Source organism: Monopterus albus, unplaced genomic scaffold (assembly GCF_001952655.1).
Source record: "Monopterus albus unplaced genomic scaffold, M_albus_1.0 scaffold164.1, whole genome shotgun sequence".
In the NCBI taxonomy this organism is placed as follows: domain Eukaryota; kingdom Metazoa; phylum Chordata; class Actinopteri; order Synbranchiformes; family Synbranchidae; genus Monopterus; species Monopterus albus.
The window spans coordinates 184,215-209,820 of NW_018128044.1; the positions used below are offsets into that span (position 1 = coordinate 184,215).

Consider the following 25,606-nt stretch of genomic DNA (forward strand, 5'->3'; position numbering starts at 1 on the left):
TTTCCCTTGCAAAAACTAAAACATAAATTAACATATAATTCACTCAGATTTATCGCTTCATGTTCTGCAATTTGTGATTTAAATACCTGTCAATGCAGAGCACATTGTTACCTGTGCTACTGACAAACTAACTATTACAGATGCAGCCACACCTCCAGGAACTAATCTTCAGACTGTTTTTAATAATAAGCAAACTGCTCTTGTCAAATCACATCAGCCTTAAAAACTCAGTTTACTTATGCCTAAAAATTATTGCTCATATTTCCACACGGCTGAAGAAAATGAAAAACTGAACCCGTGGACTCTCATTCCGTTTGAAATGTCAACACACACATTTCTTTTGTGTTTTCTCTTTCTCGCTCTCTCTGTGTGTGTGTGTGTGTGTCATTCAGCTAAATAGGAGCCGTGGAGTGTTGGGCTCAGCGTCTCTGCATTGCCTGTTCATTGTGCTGCTGGGAAAGCAACAGTATCAGGCCTGTGGATGATGCACCATGTCAGCAAACACATAACAATGGGTCATCTGGTGTCTCTCACACACACACACACAGTCACAATGAATGGTTTGGTAGTAAAACACAAAGCCCGTTTGCAAGATGTAACTTGGAACAAACAATACACACATGAGAATCACTGCCAGGGAAAAACAAAGTAAAACATCCTTATGAAGCAAAAGCAGATTTAGTGTAAGATGACCAGGGAAGAGGAATAACAACAAGCATGGTGTCCAAAGTGTCACACTGTTGTCTCGTCCCATAGTTACACTTGAGCTAAATGTCTCTCTATTATGTAAGCTACTCTAATTTCACCAGAGGACTCAGAAAAAACTGACTCCCATCAGTAATTTTAAAAAGTGGTTGAGATCAGTTAATAAAGAAAATGACCCGTAGTTAACCCTATAGACAACATGATACAATCCTAAAATATACTGTAGTTTAAAGTACAATTACTGACCTAAAAAAGAAGGGTTCAAAGACATTAAAGCACACTGCTCACTTACAGCTAATGCTTTACTTCCACTTTGCTCACATACCTGACATTAGAAACACAACAGTGAGACATTTCTGTGTATATTAGTGAGAACACAAGCTTCCTGCCAAATGACAGCGACACAAGCTGAGCTCATCTCTGGTTTAAGCTGCAGAAACCTACTGAAACCACTAATGACAGTGAACTGCTGAAATACCCACACATGTCACGGTGGCTGGCAGAGGCTGACACCTAAATAAAGTGCGAGAGGCTGAAAGCTAAAAGTGAAGCTTGCCACAGATAAGCAAAAGGCTGAGTCGCTGCCTGCTGCGGTTATTAAGCATGAGGCAGAACTGCCAGCAGCTGCTATGTGGTTAGCACAGATCTGACTCAGGCCAATACATGCTTTTCAGCACGTGCAAGGATTCTGCTCGTTTGAATTATCCTGTTTAGTATTCCACATTAATAATCTTACATTAAAAACATTTGCATAGCTCTTAATTAAATCCCACATCATGCAACTGCTCTTCGTAATAACGATAAAGCAAGTTACATGAAACAAGCATAGACAATTTGGATGCTGTGACAACTCCCAGAAGTGAAGCCGTTGTGAGCATATTACACCTAATTCTTCTCAACTTATTGCACAAACTCTTTTTATTTCCTAAACGGAGACGTTACATTCCAAACAAAGGCCTCTGCTGTGTGACCCTCCCAGGTCTGGCTCCAGAAGGGGGTCAAAGGTTTCTCTGAGGGGTGACTTCAGTCCTTCTGACGCTGCTCCATTAAAACTAAATCACTGTGAGTGCTCAATGAACTAGAACAGATTTGTTTTAATAATAGTACCTCCCTCTGCTGAGGAAGATGATGACAGTTTATATGCTCAGTAAAAAAACTAGTTAGCTGATGTTTTCAGTTCTAACTTAAAAAAAATAACAGCATGTTTAAACTCTTTGTCTAAAAGAAATCAATCTAATCAATGTGATTATTGTGGATACTGAATAATTATTAATATACATTTATAATGCATTTCACTTTTAATCTCTTATAAAGTTATTTTTCTAAATATCTTTATTGATACGACCATGTAAAAATCATTTTCGGGTAAATGACTCGCACTGATAAACGTCAAATAAATGAATCATATCATTTTCAAACAGCCCCAAAATATCATAAGATTATCTCTGAATAAATGTTGTATTTCATCAACAACATCTTTCTTTTTATAATACAAACAAAATGCCATTATTGTTTCTGTGATCACAATCTCTGCTCACGTTGTTCTTATCTGGATTTCTGCTGTTCCGTTACAAAAGGGCCTGTGTTGTTGTGAGAGGAAGGAAATCGGTGATGTCTGAGCTGGCTTCCTTTTCTCTCCTTTCTCTAAATGATAACCTTTCACCTCTGCCCTCACCTCAGGCCCTCCTCAAGTTTCTGTTGTCAAGGAATGCACATTTGAACGATATGCTATTTAAAAGCTGTAAACAAACTCTTTATGCTGGCAGCATTAGTCAGACACGACCAGCCATAGCAGGCATGTTTCTCTCTGCATGTGAAGCTGCAACATATATTTTTACATACATATTCTCAGTTTAAGGATAGTAAAATGGTCAGATTCTGTACCACAACTTGGGCAATTTCATATCTTTTAGCATTTCACTGGGTCTTTGTTCAAAATGACCAAATGAAAGGTCAGTCAGATTTTGGGTGGGGTCCGTACCACTGCTGTCCAACCTGCTTCGTCTGGTGGGCTGGATGCCATTGTTATTTACAGCTTAGAACTATTTATGTGATTAATATAAGGCCTATTAAAAATCAGATCTGTCTGATTAATCTCATTATTAATACTTCACTTTTTGTCTATGGAAACTGGCTCTACGGACAAATAATCATTAGACTGTATGTAGAACTGTTTTATTATGTTATTACTTCTTCTTTTTGTGTGAGTTTAATGTCAAAGACTTTTGCTCCAGGGGCTTTTCTGTACAGACTAAAAGGAAATTCAGAGAGGAACACTAGATACTTACAATTATTTATCATAAAAGTAAAATGATTTAAAGCTACGAAGGCTGTTGACATCTTCAAACCAGAAGGATCAGTAGCAGTCTCGGTCTTTAAAAACACAGTCTGGTTCACACACAGGTTTGAGATTCCAGCAGGGACCTGGATGAGAGAGCTGGAGGACTGGGTAAGAAGAGAGAGGCTGGAGGAGGAAGAATGCATGCGTGTGTTCTTGTATTTGCTACATAGTGATTGTTTTACTACAGAGTGAGGACATTTTTGGAAAGAGAGGACATTCTGGCTGGACCTCATTTTCTGAAACACCCTTCTGAGGATTAAGACTTGGTTTTAGGGTTCACATTAGATCTAGGGTTAGGTATTTAGTTCTAATGGTTAGCTATTAGGGTAAGGGGCTAGGGAATATATTATGTCAATGAGTGTCCTCACAGAAATAGAAGTGCAAGTGTGTGTGTGTGTGAGAGCGTGCTTTTCCCCACCAGACAGGTAGCGCTCTAGGATTAGAGAGCATGATCCAGCTCAGTCTGATATAATGAATTCTTCCTTTGCAGCTATAAGTGGCCTGTATGAAGCAGCACATCCACAAAAGAAAGGAAAAAACTGCCTTATTCTCATTTTGTGTTAATATGAATCATGTTTAATAAATAAAGGCCTGTTCTTCCTTTGCTTTAAACAAAAACAGTTATTCAGAATAAACTAAAATGAGCATTAACACGGTTTTATATGGTGAAGTTTTGAACATATCAGACAAATCACATCTCTGGCACATGTTTCCTGTTTGTACAAAACTGTTTTATGCATATATTTCCTGTTCTCTAACAAAAAAACAACAGAACACAGTTAAGTGGTACTACTAAAAAATCTTTAGTTATTTTGTGTGTAACAGCGTCCTCCAGTGGCTAATACTCTGTCTCACAAACACACACTTGCAAAGAGGTTTATTAATGAAGTGCCACAGCTGTGTCTGTGTGCGTGCACATGTGGTTATCATCAAGCTATCAGACCCTTGTATAGCTGTGTTTAGATGTTGTCAGGGTTCTGATGCTACAACTTTGTGTTAGCCATGACTGTTTGCTCCGTACTCTCTGTACCGTGTGTCTACTGCATCGATACTATGATATATCACTGTACGGACATATGGATCTGAGATTAGTCTTTTACTCTAACTTGAGTTTGGTCTTGTCAGTTAAAACTTGTTTGATTACACGTTTCACACAGAATTTATCCTTCCAAACCTGTTTTTCTCATTAAAACACAACTAAACTGTATCCAATGAAACATTTTGATCAGGAATTCAACTATTTGTACACAGCAAGGTCCGTTTACTAGTCATCTTTACTACTAGTTAGTAGTTTGCTATGTTTCTGAGGGAACTTTGTGAAGACACGGCACATTACTCTGTTCCGTTTGTCCCTTATGTAAAAGCATCTTGAGTCACCGTTATGCTGGGAATGAGTTGAGTTGACTGTTTAATGTGCGCTAGCAGCAAGGAGTGGCTCCCTGGGGCGGAAAAGAACAGTCAACAGTGTGGGAGACGGAGACAGCGGAAAAGAGAGCAGCAAACTGTGACAGAAAGGCAAACAGAACAAAACCAAAAATAGCGGAATCTCTGGATACAGCCAAGCTGTTTCTTTGAAAGGTTTATAAAAGGCACCTAGGGATTGGAAGGTAAGCTGGGAACCACCTGGTGAGGTGGGATGTGAGTGTGTGAGGTTTTATTTGAATCGTTGTGAAGCAGATATTATTCAATATTTAAGACAGACGTATCTAAATCCTCTGCTATGTGTTGCTCTGGAATGAAGTATTCATTCCCCTTATGACAGAATAGTTACTTAAAAAAAAAAAAAAAGTACATTAACTGAATTCTTGCAGGATGACGCTGTGAAAGCTGCAGAGCTTCAACAGATTATTCAACTCCTCTGGTATCTGACCTTAAGCCGCTGTCATCCCACGTATGTTATTCACATTACTTCACATTTGACACGAGCCAAAGTAGTATTCAAATTGTTTTCTTGACCCAAAGTAGCAATCGCACCATGTAAAAATATTCACTTGGAGCCCTGCATTCATAGTTAACCCTTTAAACGTAAGTAAAAGTACAGATATATCAGTAAAACTTAGTGTATTAAAAATAAAAATCTGTCAGAACATGTACTTTATAAACACTTGTACTTTATTTGTTGTAGAATACAAAATACAACCAAGCAGCTAATTGTGAAACACATGTAATGATGGAAAAAAGTCATATTGCTATTGTCATTTAGATTTTAAAGGTAGAACTTTGGTTTATTCCATTACATACTGTGTTGATTTCTATTGGAAAAAGTTACACTTGGTGGGTACAATGACTGCAGTATTACTGCATCTGTCCAGGTTTTGAGGATTAAACTGTGAACACTGAGTCCCTCTGCTGGTCAGAAATCAGGCTCAATGAAAGCTATATTTAGATCAGGCTGCTGAAATTGAGAATTCAAAATTTTACTTAAGTAAAAGTAAAAAAAAAAAAAAAAAAGTATTAGTATCACAATATACTTCAAGTACCAAAAGTACTCATAGTAGAGTAACAAGTACAATATCTGCCTGTGAAATGTAGTGAAGTATTCAATAGCAGAAATAGAACTACTCATATAAAGTACAAATACCTCTCAATTTGTTTAAGTAAATGTACTTAGTTACTTTCCACCTCTGTATAGTCAGATATGTCAAGGTCAAAGTGTATAAAACAGTCCATGTTGGGGGTGGGTGGGATCTTTGAGGATGGAGGCAGCTTTCCTACACACCCTGTGGTGGTAAATGCTCTGCAGAGAGGGGAGTGGAGTCCTGTTGATCTTCTCTGCAGTCTTTACCACTCTCTGCAGGCGCTTGCGGTCCATAGCAGTAGTGCTGCCATACCAGACAGTGATGCAGCTGGTCAAGATGCTCTCAATGATGCAGCTGTAGAAGTTGCAAAGGATCCTAGGCGACATGCCAAACCTCCTCAGGAAGTACAGCCGCTGTTGGGCCTTCTTGACCAGCAGTTTTGTGTCCAAGTGAGGTCCTCACTGATGTGGACACCCAGCTAGTTGATGTCAGAAACGACGCGTGTAATGCGGCCAAAAGTGTTATGTGAACTCAATTAAATGGCCAACCGAGGAAGTGTAAAACAAAACCGTCTCTTTATTAAGAGAACTAACGTTGAACAAAAGAAAACCATACAAGACACGGTGGAAACACAAAATTCACATGTCCTTAACAGTCCGAGGTCAGAGCCAGCAAACACATCCATCCAGGGGAATCTAAAACGCGTTGTCCAAAGATAAATATGTTAAGCCAATACACTGAAGCAGTCCGAAATAAGAGGGCAAGGCAGAACAGGAAACAGGTGAAACTAATGTGTGAGTGATGAAGAACGTAAAAAGACCGAAACTAAGGAAGTAACGTCAAAATAAAAGCCGGACGGGAAGCAGCGGATCATGACAGTTGAAGCTGCTCACCTTCTCCACCTCGAGCCCCCGGATGAACAGTGGCCGATGAGATCTCCTCTCCTTCCTCATGTCCACTATCATCTCCTTCATCTTGTCTGTGTTGAGGATTATTGTCCTTGCACCATGATGCCACCATACACTTGCAAACACAAAGTGGACTGGAACTTGAGCATAAAATTTGTTTCATCTTCACACATTAAAGTGATGAACACAATAATACAACAATAATAATAATCTCAGTGTAAAGTTCCATTCTACATAATGAGTACTTTTACTTTTGGTACTTCAAGCATATTTGTATGCTAATACTATAATAACCAGGTTGATAACACTACCAGAAGTGCTTAAATAAGTACATTTTTAAAAGCACATTACACAGAACATTATTTATAACTCGATTGAATCATCTCATCATCATCGCTCCTATCAGAGAACGGCCAGTAAACAGCTATAACAAACCTGTAACAGAGGATGGTATCAGCTACATGTCATCATAAAGCTGATAAAACACCATGTGGCCACACCAAACTGCATCTTAACAACAGGGTGGAAACATCTATAGAAGTCAATAAAAAAGCCATATATTGTAAAGCCACAGTCCAACCCTGGTATCACACAATTGGTGGCTCTGTGTAAACTATCTCTGGTCTCCTCAGTGCAGAGAAGACCCGTCGAGCGCTGCTTGCAAAATATTTATTTTGCAGTCCTGGCCTGTAAAATAAATATTTGTTTTCCACTTATTCATGTAAACAGTTCCAAAGTCAAGATGTTGTCAGTCATCAATACATCATGGGTACCATCATCATGTCACAACTGGATATAATGACTTTCAATGACAGAAGAGGAGTCAGTCATTCAGGTAATTCGGTAAAGTCTGGCACTGATTTCCTGCCATTTTAATGGTTGTCCAAAGCATAACTGATAATTAAACTACCTCTTTTTCTTTATGGAAAACTTGGCGAAGCACAGTAATCGCCCAGTCCTAAACTTGGCACCTTCGTCTGTGAAGACACGTCTCTGGCTGTGAAGAATATCACTGCAGTCCAACGTCCACTTTGAATACACGCCATAGGTCTCCCAGAGGTCTCTTAGATAATCTCAGCAGATAATCTCAACCATGTCACTGGCATTCAAGTTAAAGGCCCAGATATACAGTAAAACAAAAGAAGTGGGTTCATGCAACATTAAGATATTACTGAAAAGTCAATGGTACAAGCGTCATTAAAAACTCCCACTGTGCATTTCTGCAAGAAATATCCAATTTCTGATCTTAACCCACCTGTTACGTTCCTTTCTCAGGAACAGCAGTGATGGTCCTGGGTTCATTTTACCATTACTAACCAATTCAATCACTTTTTAGTGTAATGGTGTTCTTTACCTCTCACAGATTATGGTTCGATGAGGATAATTCACTCGTTTTTCATAAAAAAAATGCATGTTAAAACTTTTTTTTGATGTACATTGGAAAGACCTACATATAAACTATATTATTTTTACATGACATTGGTTTTTTTAATTAAATTTTATTTAACATTTTGAAATCTTTTCTTTTTATGAAGTGATGTTGATAAACTAACATGAGACACCTCTTCTGTTCAGGGTCAAATTGACCCGAACAGTATCTTTGTAATATAAACATGCAGGGGGAGGTTGCAAATATGTGAAATGAACCATTTTCATTTTATATGTTGATTACACCTATTAAGCCAAGCAGAAGAAGTTTCATACCAATAAAATACTTTTAACTATTGTTTTTAGATTGTTTTAACTTTACAATAGGTCAATTTGACAACATAACAGGAGGGTTAAAAACAATAACACAATCTAGAGCCAGTTTACTTTTGGATTCTGTGCCAGTTTTGGATGAAGTCACGAAGACGAAGACACCATGTTTTCTAATTTTCTTATGCATGTTTCTGTGAATACATAACTCTACAGTGACTCTACAGGATGCAAAAACCTCTGCAGCAACATTCACAGGATGCACAAACTCTGCTGAACGCTATACAGATCAGATCACTTGGACCTGAGGGGCATGGCCTGACAGAAACATACTCATTCGTTTTGTGAATTTCCTTGTTGTGGGACTAATAAAGGTTCATCTTATCTTATCTTATATCAGCCTCAGTAAAGCTGAGGTAACAGAGTCTGTTTTTTGGCATATTTTATAAGCAATAAGCTGAAAAGATGATGGGCTGATGCCCTTGTAAAAAAAATGAAAATAACATGCAATAAACCTTTGCTCTGTGCCACAGGTTGTGTTTGTATGGTGATAACTGTAATGTATCCCGCAGTATGACAACTCTCAACTTCTACAGAGAGAAAAACAAGAATTCCTCTGTGAACCAGGAAGAACTGAAAGGACAAAAAAAAATACTGAGAAGGAAGCAGAGACAAGGACTGAAGCAGAAAAGATAGCGATAGCGCTGTAATGTTAATGGTCAAAACATATATTAATGACTCAGTGACGGGTGCGAGAGTGTGTGAGGGCTGGACTTTGTCTCAGCTATTTCACAGCTATATTAAGCAAAGAGAACCTCCTGTCACTTTACTCTTGAGCTGTGCAGCTGCTATATTAAACCAGTACTCTTAAAATAAAAACACCACTTAGAATAACAGTTGTTTGTTTGTTTTTTCTGTACCTCTGTGGAGGTTTGACTTCTGAACGTCAGCCATGATCAGCCGCAACTTCAAGAATGTGCTGGTGGTCTCTCTCGGGTTCCTGTCTCTGTTCACAGCATACGGGGGCCTACAGAGTTTACAGGTAAGTGCAAATTTATATTGTTCAGTAAAAATACTGAAATGTAGGAGTTAGTAACACGGAAGCTTAAGGGACTTATGAGTTGATTCAAGTAACCAGTTTCAGAATTTTAAAACTCAGTTAAGTAATGGGTTTTATTTTGGAAAAGCTTTTTTATTTTTTTTACTGTAAAGACTAACAGCCTGTACCTTTGTACCTTTAAAATGAGAAATAATGGGTTCTGGAATAGTTTTATCTTGGCTTCCTCTCTGGACTTTGAATCATGTCAAGGTTTAAAGGATTTACTAAGGGGTTAATTCATACAGGCATAATTAAATCAAAGTCAAGTGAACATTTATACATTTAGTGTATATAGAGCTTTAAAACAACCGGGGGTCAACCAAAGTGCTTTACACAAGTCTAATAACAGTAAAAATAAAAGGACAATTGTAAAAAAAGAGTTAAGAATGAAAACATGTCAACAACAATGGGTACTGTACAAACAGAAGAACTTTGAATAAAACAGAAAACATAGTAAGATATCATAACTTAATAAATTTAGGAATTAAACAAATAAAGAAAGAATTCAAAAAGTGTAAGGGCACTTCTGGGAGAAAGCCAGGTCTTTAGTCTGGCCCTTAGTCTGGCCTTTAGTTCGGTCTTTAGTCTGGCCTTTAGTCTGGCCTTTAGTCTGGCCTTTAGTCTGGCCTTTAGTCTGGCCTTTAGTCTGGCCTTTAGTCTGGCCTTTAGTCTGGCCTTTAGTCTGGCCTTTAGTCTGGCCTTTAGTCTGGCCTTTAGTCTGGCCTTTAGTCTGGCCTTTAGTCTGGCCTTTAGTCTGGCCTTTAGTCTGGCCTTTAGTCTGGCCTTTAGTCTGGCCTTTAGTCTGGCCTTTAGTCTGGCCTTTAGCTCGGTCTTTAGTCTGGCCTTTAGTCCTAAAAAGTGCCAGAATGTTGGGTGGTGGAATGTTCTGCAAATTACATTACAAACATCAAAGAATATTTAGTGCATCTGTATGAAATGTTCCAACTGTTTCATTGAGAATTCCTCCATATTTCAATATTTAACTCCACAGAACAGAAAGCTCACTAGGTGCTTTTACAGTACTTAGTTTTTTCAATGAAAATCAGTAACTTACAGCCCAATTAACCTATTTTACCTCATGTAAACTGTTCCAATGAATGCAACATCCTTTTAAACTTTGGTGTAGAAAAAAAAACCTTATTATTGAAATTATCAGGCTACTTCGCCAACTTTCCCTTTGCATGTGACTGAGTCCTGTTTACAGTAGCTGGCTGCCCCCTTCCCTTCATTGTTAGTCTCCCCCATTCTTCCCCAAAAGCCAAATCATACAAACACTGGAACTTTAGGGGAACCACTGGGATGTGGACACATACCACCTATCACATGCTTCAGATGTGGACCTCGACCATATTGTTGTCAGATGATCCATTTTTAACAACCTCACTGACCCAACAGCCTCTAATGGAGTTCTACTCTCTGTATACAGAGCAGTCTGAACGCAGAGGAGGGGATGGGTGTGGCATCTCTGAGCGTCATCTATGGCTCCATCATCATCTCCTCCATGTTCCTGCCTCCCATCATGATTAAAAATCTGGGCTGTAAATGGACCATAGTCGCTGGCATGGCCTGCTACGTTGCCTACTCCTGTGGAAACCTCTATCCAGGATGGTAATCAGTCTGTTTTGTTGACTACATTTGATAAAAGTGAACATCTCAACAACTTCATGCACCCATTATCAATACCACCTATCCTAGAAATACTGTCAATCAGGCACATTCACATACAGGCAATTTAGGGCCAACCTAACCCACATATCTTTGAGGAAACTGGAGAAAGCCCACACAGGCATGGGGAGAACACCTAAATCCACACAGAAAGGACCCCGGTTGGCCACCAGGTTCAAACTCAGAACCTTCTTGCTGTGAGGCAACAGTGCAGCACCAACCTGCCACCCACACAATCTTCATTACAAAATAAATCTACATGAAATTAATATCTTTATACTGGATGCAAAAATACTTCAGAGTACTTAGAGTAAAATCAACCCCCAGGTCTCTTTCAAGAAGCAGTGCCATTGTTAGTGGATCATTTATCCACAAACCCCCCTATACACTGCTGTCAGTGGAACTTCTTTCTAAAACCTCTGGACCTTAGGGTCTATAGGTTGTCCAGAGCAATGCTGACACTGTTTCTATAAGCAGGGCTTGCTCTCAGTTCGTTAAAATGTTGGTATAATCAGCCAAATTTAGCGCTCTGCACTGATGAGCCATGTGGCAGCCCTCCAGAGACAAACCTTTGAACAGCACATTTGAATGAGACACTAATGGTCTTATACAGCACTTTCAACACAATGAAGGATGCTCATTATTTCCCACTCACCCATTCCTGCACACAAGCATCAACACACAGCCACTGGGGTTCAGTGTCTTGGTCAAGGACACTGTGGACTAAAGAAGCTGGGAATCAAACCGCCAACCCTCCGGTTAGGAGATGACACACTCTACCCCCTGAGCCACATAGTGAAAAACAGCATTTAACATAATTTATTTGTGGTTCAGAAGAAGCTCTCAGTGTGGGTTATGTAATTATTTCGACAGGAATCTAGCGACTGTGCTTCAGGATGCAGTTAGGGCCTGCTATTAGAAAACTGGTAGCAATCAGATTGCGATTATAGCTTCCTTATGTTCAACGTAGTGACAAAAAGGGCAAAAAGCAGCATAAACTTTAAAATACAAGGAATTTGCAGTGATCTTCTCTGCCCTCCTTTTGACCCGCAAGGTGTACAGGTCCTCCATGGAGGGCAGGCTCACACCAATGACCTTTTCTGCAGTCCTGACTGTTCGCTGAAGTCTGTACTTGTCCCGTTTGGTTGCTGAGCCAAACCAGACAGTGATGGAGGTGCAGAGAACAGACTCGATGATTCCTCTGTAGAACTGTATCAGCAGCTCCTGAGGCAGGTCAAACTTCCTGAGCTGATGCAGGAAGTACATCCTCCAAATTAAACAAACAAAAAAACATAATTGGCTCAGAAATGAATGTACCTTTGCTCTTTGCTGCAGGTACACCCTTATCCCCACCTCAGTGATCCTAGGTCTGGGTGGCTCTCCTCTGTGGTCAGCCAAATGCACCTACCTGACCATCTCCGGTAACGTGCAGGGCGCCAGAGAGGGCAAAAAGGGCTCGGATGTCATCAACCAATACTTTGGCATCTTCTTCTTCATCTTTCAATCATCTGCCGTGTGGGGAAACCTCATGTCATCACTCATCTTTGGACAGGACAGCAATATAGGTAGGAGGGCAACTGGAAATGAACTGTGCAAAGGTTAGTGGCAGGAAGGGAAAGTGATGAAACCACTGAGTAGATTTTTGTGGCCAAAGCTCACCATGTCCTCACACCTGTGAATATGACTGGTTGGCGGAGGCGTCCATCCACACAGTGGCAATTCTAGTTGGAATGCAGAGCAGGTTTAGATTAAGGTTTCACAGTTTATCAAAAGCAGCCTGTGACCTAGACAGGGCCTGGGTTTCTTTCAGCTGATGCCATAAAAGATGAAGTCACCAGCATAAAAATGTTCATCTAATTTCTTACAAACTCTGCCTTCACCGCTGTAAAAATTGCATTTTGAGGATGTTTTCATCTGTAATAGAGGTGAAAATGCAACAAGCAATCATTGCAACATTGCTAGTGAGAAGTTCACTTCTTCCTGCTGCCTGGAAGGTCAAAGCTTATTTTGTTTTCCTTGTAACTGAGTCAGTTTGACTCTCTTACATGACCTGTGCACCTAATCCTGCTACACGAGGCTGGCACTAGGCAAGGTCTAACTGGTATCTCACAGCTTTTTTATGGGGCCAATTTAAAACAGAATAAGAAGGGCTGTGTCCCGAGATGGGCGATGTTGCTAAGTGTGCAGTATATCACTGTATCTCGCTTATCAGTCGATACGATGGCAGGCATTTATTGAGGTGCATTTCTTGGAAGGACAATATCTAAATCACTGGTTATAGGCACATGGTTTACACAAGCTAACTCTAAAATATTCTAGCTTTCAATTAAATAGCCAGAAAAAACATTATTACATAGTCATATGTATATATTTCATATTTTAAATGAAACATTTAAACAAGTAGGGAAAAGGCCCCACAGTGTCTATGATGTGTTATTGTATGTCAGCATTTTCACTATTTTTACAGCAATTTATAAAAACATAATGCTTCCATTTTAATGAAAACAGAATAAAGAACTGCAAAACGATTATGCACTGCATTTTATAAAATGTAAAGTATAACAATATTTTCTTTACAAGTAAAAGAAACAATACTAATAATTTCCTTTCTTTATTTCCTTGATGACAACATGTATTTTTCTAAGCTCAGTGTTGTTTTTCCCACCAGCTAACATCCCAGAGGAGCAGCTACAGTCCTGTGGAGCCGCTGACTGTGGCCTTAATGTCAGCGTCAACAGCAACACCACCCGACCTGCACAGGAGCTGGTGTGGACGCTCGTTGGCTCCTACATCGGTAATGCCAGCATTTAATGTGGCTTTACAATCAAAACTGAATGAGGTGGAACTATACTGCAGGATTTTGTTTAACATGTAACCCCTAAATTCTAGATTAGTGCTGCAGGACAATGATAGAAACTTTTAGATTTAAAGTATTTTTAACTAATCAGACTGTATTACTGGCTAAGTCAGTCATTAAACCTCAATTCAGATAATTCCACTTACTGAAGACCAGACTGAAGGCAGAAAGCACCCAGACTAGCAAAGCATATCTCATTGAATCTCTCTAAATAGCTGTTGTGTGTTAATTGTTGTGCGGCAGGTGTGGGTGTGCTGGCCATGCTCATCGTGGCAGTGTTTCTGGACAACATTGACCGGGAGCAGGCCAGTCAGTTTCGTGGCAATCCGGAGCCATTCTGTCACACGTTCCTGGCCACGTTCAGGCTGCTGAAGGACTGGAGGCTGGTGACCCTTATTCCTCTCACCATGTACAGCGGCTTTGAACAGAGCTTCCTCGCTGGAGAGTACACCAAGGTGAGACCTCCACAACGTGGATGAAGGTGCATTTACACCAGAAGGTTACTGGTACTTTTTGTTCCCAGGAACTAATGTCCATTAACGTTACATGGGGTAGAAATCCTTCTAGTGCACTGTGATTTGATTTCCACAGCAGGAAGATTAAACTAATTAGTGTATCAAAAACACGACGTTCGGCAGCAGGAAGTTAAGAATAGATGGATGGTATGTGAAAATGCTGCATGGTATTTAACTAATCAGCAACGTTTGGCACTGCAAACCTCACCCTTACTTCTTGGACCTTCAGAAAAAAGAGCCCCTTGACTGGGGGCCTTTTGGAGGAGTAGAACTACGCCCCCGGGCCAAGTTTAAACCCTGGTTCCTTCAGTGGAAATGCAGGTGGAGGAACTAAGTTTGGCAACGGTTCCTGTTCTCCAGGGAAAGTTCCCTAGGTGGAACCACAGTAACTATCTTTCTGTCCATACTTTAGTGAAAATCTTATTTAGAGCTTCTCTAAAAACCTAGTAAAATCAAGGTACAAATTAGACGACATTAGAAATAGCATTTCATGGAATGTAATATGAAAATAATTTGCGACTGCTCCTGTTCTGACTTGCACTGATTTCAATCAAACCTGTCCTGGCACCAAACATGCTTGTTTAGCTTAATTTAGGATATTTTGTTGAAAGAAAACAAGTGTTTGCCACCTATCGAGCCCATTAAACTGTACTGTGCTTCACTAAAAGTTACTACAAACATGATACTTAGACAAGATGGAAAATTGTGACCAAGATTTGTGTTTTTGTGTTGATGTTAAACCTAAGCCCAATTCTACACCTAACCAGAACCTCACCCTGAACCACAGACCCAACAAACCTGCACAAATGAACAAATTCTGACTAGACTAACTCTCTGTGCGGTTGACAGTTTGCCACCTTGTCTGCAACCAGGTTCACTCGGTTTTAGCTGACCATGTTCCACTTGTTCACCAACTTGTCATTAATGCTGGCGTTTGGCATTGAAAGTTTGCCTATGATGAGTTGATCAGAGCTCGTTTGGTGAAAACGGCTGCCTACAGGAGGTTGATGAAAAGAGCTCAGAGAGACATGTGTCATAAAATCAAAGCAATGATGCCTTATAGAGTATGTATACTGTAATTAGTTTGTTTTATGAATTTATGCTGGTTTCTTGCAGAACTACGTGACATGTGCTTTGGGGATTCATTTTGTTGGCTTTGTGATGATGTGTTTCGGAGCCTCCAATTCTGTTTGCTCCTTCCTCTTTGGAAGACTGGCTCGGTACACTGGCAGGGCTGCACTCTTCCTCTGGGGTAAAACCTCTTTTGTAGCTGTGCAGATACAACATACTTTATAGTGATGACTTTTTGTATTTCATCTCTGAGTTTGGATATCATATTAATGACTTTCATGTCTGCCCATTTTTAGCTGCTCTGGCCAACTTTGCCTGTATCATTGCTCTCTTGTACTGGAGGCCTCACCCTGACCAGCTGCCGGTCTTTTTTGTATTCCCTGCTCTGTGGGGTATGGCAGATGCCATCTGGCAAACTCAGACCAATGGTAAGAAAATCCCATCAGCCCTCTGATGTAGTCACTCTGATACAATGCACTGAGCAGACACATGGAGGTTACTGGCTGTCCAGAAAAAAGCTGATGTAAATCCAAAAGGTTCTTTGTCTGACAGTTGTGTTGATCCATCAGAGCAGTTTCTGAACATGTGATCTCTTAACACCTGAACTTAACTTTTGTTGGTCCTTTGTCTACTTTGTCTTGATCCATCAGAGCAGTTTCTGAACATGTGATCTCTTAACACCTGAACTTAACTTTCGTTGGTCCTTTGTCTACTTTGTCTTGCAGCTCTTTACGGGATCCTCTTCCCCCGAGACAAAGAGGCAGCATTTGCCAACTACCGTATGTGGGAATCTCTGGGATTTGTTATCGCCTTCGCCTACAGCACCTTTTTATGTCTGGAGTATAAACTGTACATCGTGCTGGCTGTTCTGCTACTGACCTGCATCACCTACCCCATAGTGGAGCTCCATGAACACAGGAATCCCACACCACCTGTTGAAGAGAGCAACTACCTAGGTCCCAAGAAAACCATAGAAAAACAAGAGAGCAAGGTCATTGGCGAGACAAAAATGTAGAGACTGAATTTCATGTTGATTCTTGTTTTATTTTGTTTGCTTTTACATTGTGATCTGGACATTAAGCTGCCAATCATTGAATTGTTGTGAGAATTCTGGGGACAGATCAGAAACAAGAGTACTTATGCTGATCTTTACAAGCTCCAGTGAACTTTAAGATGAACTGACGTTTGCCCTTCGTGGAGAAACGCAGCCTATTCATTCATTTGAAGGACAGATGTGCCTTTATGCAGTGGAGTTCGGCACCAGGTGGGGCTCTGTCAAATGTAGCATCATGCAGAAAAAGTCAGATCTGGTTCTGCTTTTTCTATAACTCACATCTGGTGGGTTAGTTTGTAACGTGAAGGCTGTTTTTCTGCTGTTTATATTGATAATGTCACGACCAAAGGTAAAACAGCTGGTGTTGTGATAACTTTCCAGAGTTGGATAACGCTGTCAGTATTACAACCTAGTTTGGGCTTCTAATAAGTGCTTAAACCTATAAATCCTCCCCTCAAACTGGATTTCTCACATCGTACTTCATTGTCCCACCAGTATATGAAACAACATGTCCTCAAACACAATCCTCTGTACTGTGCTGTTTTTGCTGCGACTTCCCCGAAACCCTCTTTTCCCTTTGTGGTAGAGGAACACAAATGGCAATGTGACATTTCTGAAACAATAATATTGCATGTTCTTCCTGAATGAGTCTTTGTGGCTTTCTCAAATATAGTATTTGGTGTTTTAGCACAGTTCTTCATCTGTGAAGCTGAAAACAACAGGACGAATGGGCAAGAACGGGAGTGTGTTTAAGCTTTAGTCAGTAAAAACTGTTTAATCCAACAGCGTATTGCTGAAAAACAAAACATTTCTGCTATTTGTCATGACCACTAAAAAGTCTAGTGAAACTCAAAACAAACTGCTGCGTCTCCCCTCATAGAAACAACCTAAATTACAGATGCCAGGTCGGGACAAACTGTACAAAACACAGCCACCACTCCAAAGCAACTGTGCCGGGTCCAGGGCAGCACTGCAGCGGGTTGAAGGGACAGTCCTGAACAGGGGCCAACAAAGCCCTTACGTTACACAAAGCTTCTTCTTCTTTTGTTGTTTAATGGTGGTGTTACACAAAGCTCGAATTACTCCCAAATTAAAATAATTAATTCAACACAAAGGTAAAATCGCTAATGTCATGAGAGATTTATCACTCAAAGGCGACATATGTTAATCAAAAACAGGTCAGCCAAAGTTTTAGGGTGCCTCAAATTCTTTTACTAAACAGATACTCTCATTATTTAACTTCACATGGAAAAAATATAGCTCACTACTTAAGTAGAAACATTCGGTGTAACTCCTTCGATCACGTAGACTTAAACTCTGATATAATCTTCAAAGTGAACTGGATAAAACATTTTATCAAAAATAAATAAGTTATGTCATGTACTAAATCGTAGTCAACAAAACCTCCATATTCCTTTTGGGGTAATAACATACAGTGACAACATGCTTCATTTCAAATGGTGCTTTTATTGCAATGTGTTGCATTCCCACATTCATAGATGTTATAGATTTGTTAGTCAAAGCATCATTTCCTCAAGGTTGGCATCCTCACCTTGGAAAAAAAAAGCAGTGGGATCAAATGCACGAGGTGGTTTGTGTCTTGAGTGTAGTAGAGAAGTGTGTGTGTAAACTTGAGCAGCCACGGACATATGAATGAACAAACCTCCAAATTTAGACTTCCAGTAGATGCAAATAAGAGTTTTTAATTGTCAAAGAAAAAGAGTTTTGTTTGTCTGTCAGCCTACAGGGCTCTCGCTCCCTGCAGGGACTGGACCCGGCCTGAGACTGATTGTCTACAACATTCCAAAGAAAAGCAGATTTGTTTATATTCACGTTTACACACCTGATCAGGGGGATTAGGAGTTTTTTGAAAAGAGACAGAGAGAAAAAGAGAAAATATAACATGCATAAAATTCTCCCAGATGAACATTGTCACTCATATTGTCTTGTAATAGCTGCTCCGATGCCTCTTTAAAAACAAACTTTACATGTGTAATATACAAAACCGGACAAAAATGAATAAAATGTATAATATATATTTAGATATTTATTTATATTAATTTGTACATGGGAGAAAGTGGAACCTTGGTCTTCCTCTAAAATGCTCTAGAGAAAGCATTACTGCCACCGTAACCACACAAAGTGGTGAGTCCATGATACACCTTCCATTAAATCTCTGAACCATGTTCGACTTCAGTCCCAATAAGGCCGTGCTTACAATACCTGACCAACTGACGTTGTGGTAACAGATTTGAACACCTGCTTTAGGAATGAGTGGGTCTTAGCGGTGCACAAATACCATTTTGGACCAATGACGAGTGAGAATGAGTCATCTTTTTGACTATGACCTGTATCCTCTTTTACTTTTTGGAATAAGTGATTTTTTTTTATGAATTTCCCTTTCACTAAATATGATTACCTACACCAGGCATTAGCCCGATCCCGGTATCAGGCACACCGCTAACTATTCTACATCAGGCAGCACAAAAGTGTGACAAGACAAGGAAAACAGAGAAGACGAGCAGCACAGTTAGTGTGTTGTCATTCATGTCAGTGCACCGTTGTTGCTAAATAGCAGAGGTTAAGTCTCAAACAACCAGACTTTTGATTTTTTACTAATAAAAAGCGAGCGTCCACCTTGGTTTAAGGAAAAACCCGTTCAAAGCTGCAGGGGAGGAAAATGAACACCGGGAGCTGCAGAGCAACGTGGTGACAGCTGCTGAAACTGTGTTGTGAGCAGCAATGTTCTGAGATTGAAGCTGGAGGAGGTTTGTAACAGTTTACTTGGTGTCAGCCGACAGCGCAGAGAGGAGGGAGAGGAGGGGAGGGACGTCACCTGAAGAAGATCGACATAGTATTTACACTGAGGATCGCAGAGAAAGAAAGAGGCAGAGAGAAGACTACGGTACCAAGAAGGTAGAGCGGATACAATTTTTCGTCTCCATTTGGATTCCGGGAATCCACTACGGTCTGGTTCTTCATAAAGAACCTGAGTAATTCAATCATTTTAAATCAATTAAACTAGTATAATGTTTTCTTGGTACATTCAGGAGACATTACTTGTTCTATCGCTAAGTTAGATCTGATTGAAACAGATTCTCATGGCCTTTTATAAAGTGCAAAATTAGATTGTATTTGCAAATTCCTGGAATAATTTGATTAATCTTCTACATGTGTAAAAAAGTCATTTAAAATACAGTAAACTTTTTTTTATAAAGGTGAAAAAAGGTTTAAAAAAAACCCTGGTTAACAAGGTTGTTATTGTTAAACAGCAAAGGAGCAATCTTTACTGCAGAAAATATATACACGAGGCACCTCAAGTTTGGTATAAAGTATTCTGTTAATGGAAAAAAGATGAGGGCTTATTTTCCAACAATGAGGTTAAAAGCTGAGGAAGGTCATCAGATGTACTAAACTCACCAGACTAAACTTGTTTAGGGGGAAACTCCCACTGAAGTGCCTGTTTGTGGTCAGTGTAAGATTAAGTCGCTTGTGAAATTGATGATTTAGTGACATTCCAGTGTTACTTTGACATACGTGAGGAAATGCTTGTTTCAGTAAGGTGCATAGCTAAGGGTTGCCAAGTCTTCTTTTTTCCTGCAAGCAAGCAATAGCACTTCAGGGTCACTGGCAAAGTGGAGATGTCTCTGAGCTGACCTAACCCTGGGACATCACAGATTGTTGCTGAGAGGCCACTTTAAAGGACAGATCGTGTCTAGAAAGCAGCAGGCGAGGTGAGACAAACATGCAGAACGCCGAACACAAGCTGAGAACTGTCATGTGAGAAAACTAGAAATTAACCATTAACACCGTTTTGTCCAGTGATGATGAGGTTTGCATATGATATCTGTCAAACATCTTGAAGCTTTGGTCATTTACTAGTGACAAATGCAAAACAGAAAAAAGGCTCCATCGGTCAGAAAAGAACAAGAAAGCCCACTCACGTACACGCCGACCGGGCAATGCTTCTCCATAAAACCAAGGCTCCACTCTCCCAGATCTGCTTAAACCTTTGACAACAGAGAAAATTAAATAATATGGCCTTTTTAAAAAAATTAACCCGTACAAAAAGCCAGTTCACACTGCTTCTCTCTCAGTAAAATCACATTCAGCAGTCGCTAAACCATTCTCTGGCATAGTTATCTGAAACACCCACAGGTACTGTGTAGGGTTTAAAGAGTAAAAGAAAAGAATCAAACCAGGACATCTTCAACTTTTCCATCTTCGAGAACACCAGATATACAGTATTAATCGCTTGCACACATACATACGCATTCACTGATAGTCATATACATACATACAAACTTCAGAAAAATAAAAATGTAGAAAATTAAAACAAAATAAAAACATGACAGAGGCGAGTAGTTATTTACCACCAACTTGGAGCACTACTGTTCTGTTGATTCTGAACAAATACATATTCACATTTCTGTTATATACATCATGTTAACATCTTGAAACCAATGTTATAAAAGAACCTAATGTACCTGTTAACTGTAGTGAGGAGGGAGGGAGCGTCAGTTCCACTGAATGGCTGTTGCATAAACAAAATTTATATTTGTACTGGTTCTATTTGGCATGTTTTTGCTGCAGGACAAGCTGCTGCTGAGTTTCTGCAGGGTTGAAGAGGAAAACCACGTCCATAGGAATGCCTATTCCACACAGAGAAGTAAGAGGAGGGAGTGGGGTGTCAGTAGTGCATGTGTGAAATCTTCAGAGCTGACAAAAACACGTTGTGCAGCTTCTGTCTCAGACAGTGGCACGGGATGGGCACATGGTCAAATGTCCTGCGTCCAGCAGGACATCTCCATAAAACAGAACAACATGGTAAAACATGAAGTGCTTTCATCCTCTAAGTCAAATACTTCTCCTTCTTTATCAATAGTTAAGTGCAGCATGGACAAGAATGTAAGTGCAGATATTAAAAGGCCTCAACAAATTTGACTTTGCAACAATACCAACTGGCTTTTTCTTCCCAGCTCTGTCCCAGGTGTCAATCCGCTGTGGAACAGGTGAACACTCATTTGTATGAAACATCAGAAGCTGAAAGTGGAAGGGAAACCTTGTCTGAGGACTCACTCGCTTCCCTTTGCTAAAGCTGCTTTTAAACAGCTAATTCGACCGGTTTTACTACAGCACTCCCGTCCTCTACCGTTTATCTTTTCACTGAGTTACCCAGAATTTGTGCAGCAGTGAAATGTCTCAGTTCAGGAGGTTTTAAACTGAGAAAGCAGAACATTTTACTTAAATTTGAGGGCTGAGGTGTCTACCTCTGTGGACCTCGCTAGACCTGTAAATCGGTGACTATTTTGATAATCAATAAATAGTTTACATTGTTTATCGAGTAAACAAAAGCAACAATGGGTGGTTCCAGCTTCTACACTGAAGATTCGCTGTTCAATATACCAGCTGTAAACTGAATATATTTTGGTTCTGAACTGTGTGCGGCTCTGGAAAACCGATGGACTTTTTAAAAATAATCTGCTTTAAGCTTTGTAAGTGCTTTATAAACTGCAACGTTGAATCAAAATGATATCTTGAAAACCGTGTTAGGCAGGTGATATACATGAGTACATCAGTAGGCTGCAGAAAACAAACTAACCCAATGTGGACCTTTATCGACGCTATCCACATGCTTTTCTAATGTCAGATTCTTGGAAAATGATTTTTGAATATCTGTTTGAGTCCAGGAGGCTTTTTGCATTTCAAGTTAAATCTGTTAAAGGCTGTGCACGCTCCCGGGCCACTGTTTGGATTTCACATCACACAACACTGGAAGATTTGGTGGGTGGAATGTTGACCTTGCATACTCTCCCTCTAAATGTGGGTAATGTTGCATAAGGTGAGGTCTCACTGTAAAAACAGTACACAGGAAAGCCCTATTCCACTGAAGTAGCATCTGACTGTATGCTGTTGACCTAAAGTGAGTGACCGATTAGGTAGTTGTGACACTCATTTTACAGGGGGCGATGAAATGCCCTAATACCTGAATGTGAGGTCTGCGCTGTGTGCAAAACCCTCTCCACAGATTCCACTCCAAGTTTTTCTTGACAGAAGAAAGATATAAAAAAAACAAACAAAAAAAAAACTGTAACAGTGAATTGAAAACAAAGACTCACAGGATCCGTTCAATCAGGGAACGTCTGGTTTTGTGCTGGAGTACAGACACAGCAGATCTGACTGGAGGAAAACTGCTGAGGACCTTTGTGGTCATTACAAACCAGTGGCTGTCCCCTGATAGAACCGGTCCTGTGTAAAGAAGGCCAGATGTAGCCTCGCATCCAACACCTGGAACCAACCGTGCCCTGAACATATCCCAATTTATGCATGATATAAAGAGCATACGTGTCTCTTCACATTAATTTAACCATGTAAAGAATATTTAGAGGCAACGTCTCGGCAGGGTTTTACTTTCTCTAAGGTGTAAAGGTGAAAAGAGTGGATGTTGCTGTTTACAGAGGTCTGTTATCGCTGAGAGAGACAGTGTCTGACTGAGCAACAGTAGTCGACAGAAAACTGACTGTGTGTGTAGTCACTGGAGTGAAGTCTTCATCCGGGAACCAGAAGCGGTGGGAAAAAGAAGGTTGAATCCCAAAAAAAAGCCCTCGGTGAGAACAACACTGATCATACAGACTCGCAGGAGGCGAGGAGAAAACAAAAGGAAAATAACCGGGTGTATTTTCTGAGACTCAACCCCCATCCTGTTTTGATTCATTGTCATGACATCTTTAAATTAATTATCCGTTTGTTAGGAACTTCTATTACTAAAGCTTCTACTTAAATGCCATTATATAGGAACAATATCCAAAATCGTGTCGTTTGATGCGACTATGGACACAACGTTGATGCATAATCACAGCAAAGAACAAGGTTTAAGGTATTATTATACTTTTTTTATACAATGGTTACACAACACAATGTACTCTTTTAAATGTTTTCTCAAAAGTATTGTACATACATAAGAATAAAAAAAAGAGGAAAAAGCAAGAAACGGTGGCCAACTAGCTCCCTGGTTACCACAAGAGAAAGCGAAGCAATCCAACCCTTTTTCCCCACAAAGTGCGGCTTCTTGTGGCGCGCTGAACGGGACATCGCAGAGAGTGAGATCTAGCTATATTTGAACTGCTTAAAATTTCTTTTCACATTTTAGAAGATGGAATAACTTCCTCCTCCACTGCAACATTCAGCTGTATTGCAATATCATGATGCCAAAAAATAACAGAGCTGAGATTACCCAATTTTTTTTTTTTTTTTTAAGAAAACTAAAAAAAAAAAAACGGGATCAAATCACATTGTATATAGTTTTTCTGCTCTGAGTAATCAATGAATTACACTTTTTAATGGAAAGCAATTACAAGAGAGGAGTGAGCTACACCCCCAGGTCTTTGTCCTTCTGTACTGTACAATACTAGCCGCCTGCATGGTGCACGTGGCAAACAACACTGATAGGCCGGGAGATAGCAAGAAAGATACACAGAAAGAGAGAGAGAAGAAGAACCCAACAGGGCTCTGTATTCACAGCTGCTGAGGTGAGGGGTAAAATGTGACGGACAAACAGTTAAATAATCATAACAGTCTATTTTATACTTTGAAAATAATAAAACTATAACCTCCTCCCAGGGGAGAAAGACATGTAAGTTCCAAACTGAGCAGCATCCCGTCTGTCTCCCATCCATCCATCCATCCATCCATCCTGGCTGTTGAAAAAGCTTGTTCTGATAATCATGATGATGATGATGATGATGATGAGTGAGAGCAGAAGATTTTCTTTAACAATTCAACCAAAACAAAAACGTAAACTAAAACAGAAGACATAAAAGAATAATATGGAGAAGAAGAAGAAGCAGAGCTTGGGAAAAACTCAAACTTCCACCAGGCACTGCAGCTGATAGAGAGAGACAGTCACAGAGCCAGCTGATCCTGAGCCCCTATCCCACAATGCCACAGAAACCTTAACATTCCCACATCGCTGAGACAGGTAGAGGAAAACAAACAAAAATAAAAAGCCAGAGGTGTTGCTGTGCGGGATAATCCCACACTTTAAACACTGAGCGCAGCTGTACACCCTGACTCATGCTCCCAAGATGCACTGCTGCGATGGCCTGACAGAAAACATCCGATCAGGAAAAAAAACAAAAAACAAAAGGAGGCCAGCCCTGATTTGACAGTGACGACAACTTGGCAAATCTACGATGATGTTGCAGTTGTTTGCAGGAAGCAGGAAGTAGGTCACCAAGGAATGAGCAGCAAGACAACACTGCCTTTAATAGGCTGAGGCAGACAGACAGGTTGTCAGACAGATTAGACAGGCAGGTTTAAATACACTGCTGTTCCTTCTGACTTCAATCTTTTCTTTAAGTACTTGGCGGTAAAACAACCAGTCCCGATCCCCCCACACAGAAGTGGTTAGGCTGTGTGACCCCACCGACAGACAGAGCTCTCCGAGCCTACTCTGTGTTCATTCAATCATCCATCTATCCAAAGGTGAGACAGAGACAGCAATGGGTCTGGTGCACCGACCTCTGAGGAGGAGGCATACAAGTGAGAAGCAGAGGGAGTAGGAGAGCTGGAGGGGTGAGAGGTGTCACTCAGTGAGCAGCTGCTGGAGGAGGCTCTTCTGCTGCGCCTGGTTGTTCTGGGAGCCCTGTGGACCGGGGCCCTTCTGGGAAGCTGCAGCTCCAATGGAGCCCTGGTTCAGGTAGGAGTCACTGCCAACCAGGTTCACTGTGCACTGGACGTCCGCAAAAACCTGAACCTGCTGTACCTGCGGAAACATAACGGTATTTTTAGGACTTCTCTTCATGTTGCTTGTGTGAAATTAGACATTTAATGTAGTTAGATGTCTACATGAAATGTAGGTGCATAAGTTCATCCATCCATCCATCTTCGTCTGCTCCATCTGAGACCGAGTCGCAGTAGCCCGAGCAGACCCCCCAGACTTCCCTCTCCCCACACACCTCCTCTAGCTCCTCAGGAGGAACCCCAAGGCGTTCCCAGGCCAGCTGGGAGACATAGTCTCTCCAACATGTCCTGGGTCTGCCCTGAGGCCTTCTCCCGGAGGGACATGCCTGAAATCCCTCCCCAGGGGGGCGTCCAGGGGGCATCCTAAACAGGTGCCCGAGCCACCTCAACTGATTCCGCTCAACGTGGAGGAGCAGCGGCTCTAATTTGGGC

General features: G+C 40.6%; 2 protein-coding genes across 3 annotated transcripts in view; one reads left to right on the top strand and one right to left on the bottom strand.

The window, feature by feature from the left end:
• The first annotated feature begins 4,499 nt into the window (after positions 1–4,499).
• On the top strand, positions 4,500–17,478 carry unc93a (unc-93 homolog A). 2 transcript variants are annotated; one of them, XM_020615384.1, is made up of 9 exons: positions 4,500–4,653; positions 9,102–9,213; positions 10,697–10,878; positions 12,271–12,500; positions 13,604–13,729; positions 14,036–14,247; positions 15,424–15,559; positions 15,675–15,806; positions 16,104–17,478. In XM_020615384.1, exons 2-9 carry the CDS (start codon positions 9,124–9,126, stop codon positions 16,391–16,393), a joined length of 1,398 nt encoding a protein of 465 aa, XP_020471040.1. In that variant the 5' UTR covers positions 4,500–4,653; positions 9,102–9,123; the 3' UTR covers positions 16,394–17,478. The 2 variants fall into 2 exon arrangements, with proteins under 2 accessions (XP_020471040.1, XP_020471041.1); XM_020615385.1 differs by lacking the exon at positions 4,500–4,653 and adding an exon at positions 4,878–4,937.
• A 637-nt stretch (positions 17,479–18,115) lies between these two features.
• Positions 18,116–25,606, bottom strand: part of ncoa1 (nuclear receptor coactivator 1) — a 46,685-nt gene continuing 39,194 nt past the window's right edge. The window contains exon 22 of the mRNA XM_020615388.1: positions 18,116–25,196. Coding sequence (XP_020471044.1) covers positions 25,017–25,196 — 180 coding nt within the window. The 3' untranslated portion in view covers positions 18,116–25,016. The remainder of the gene's footprint in view (positions 25,197–25,606) is intronic.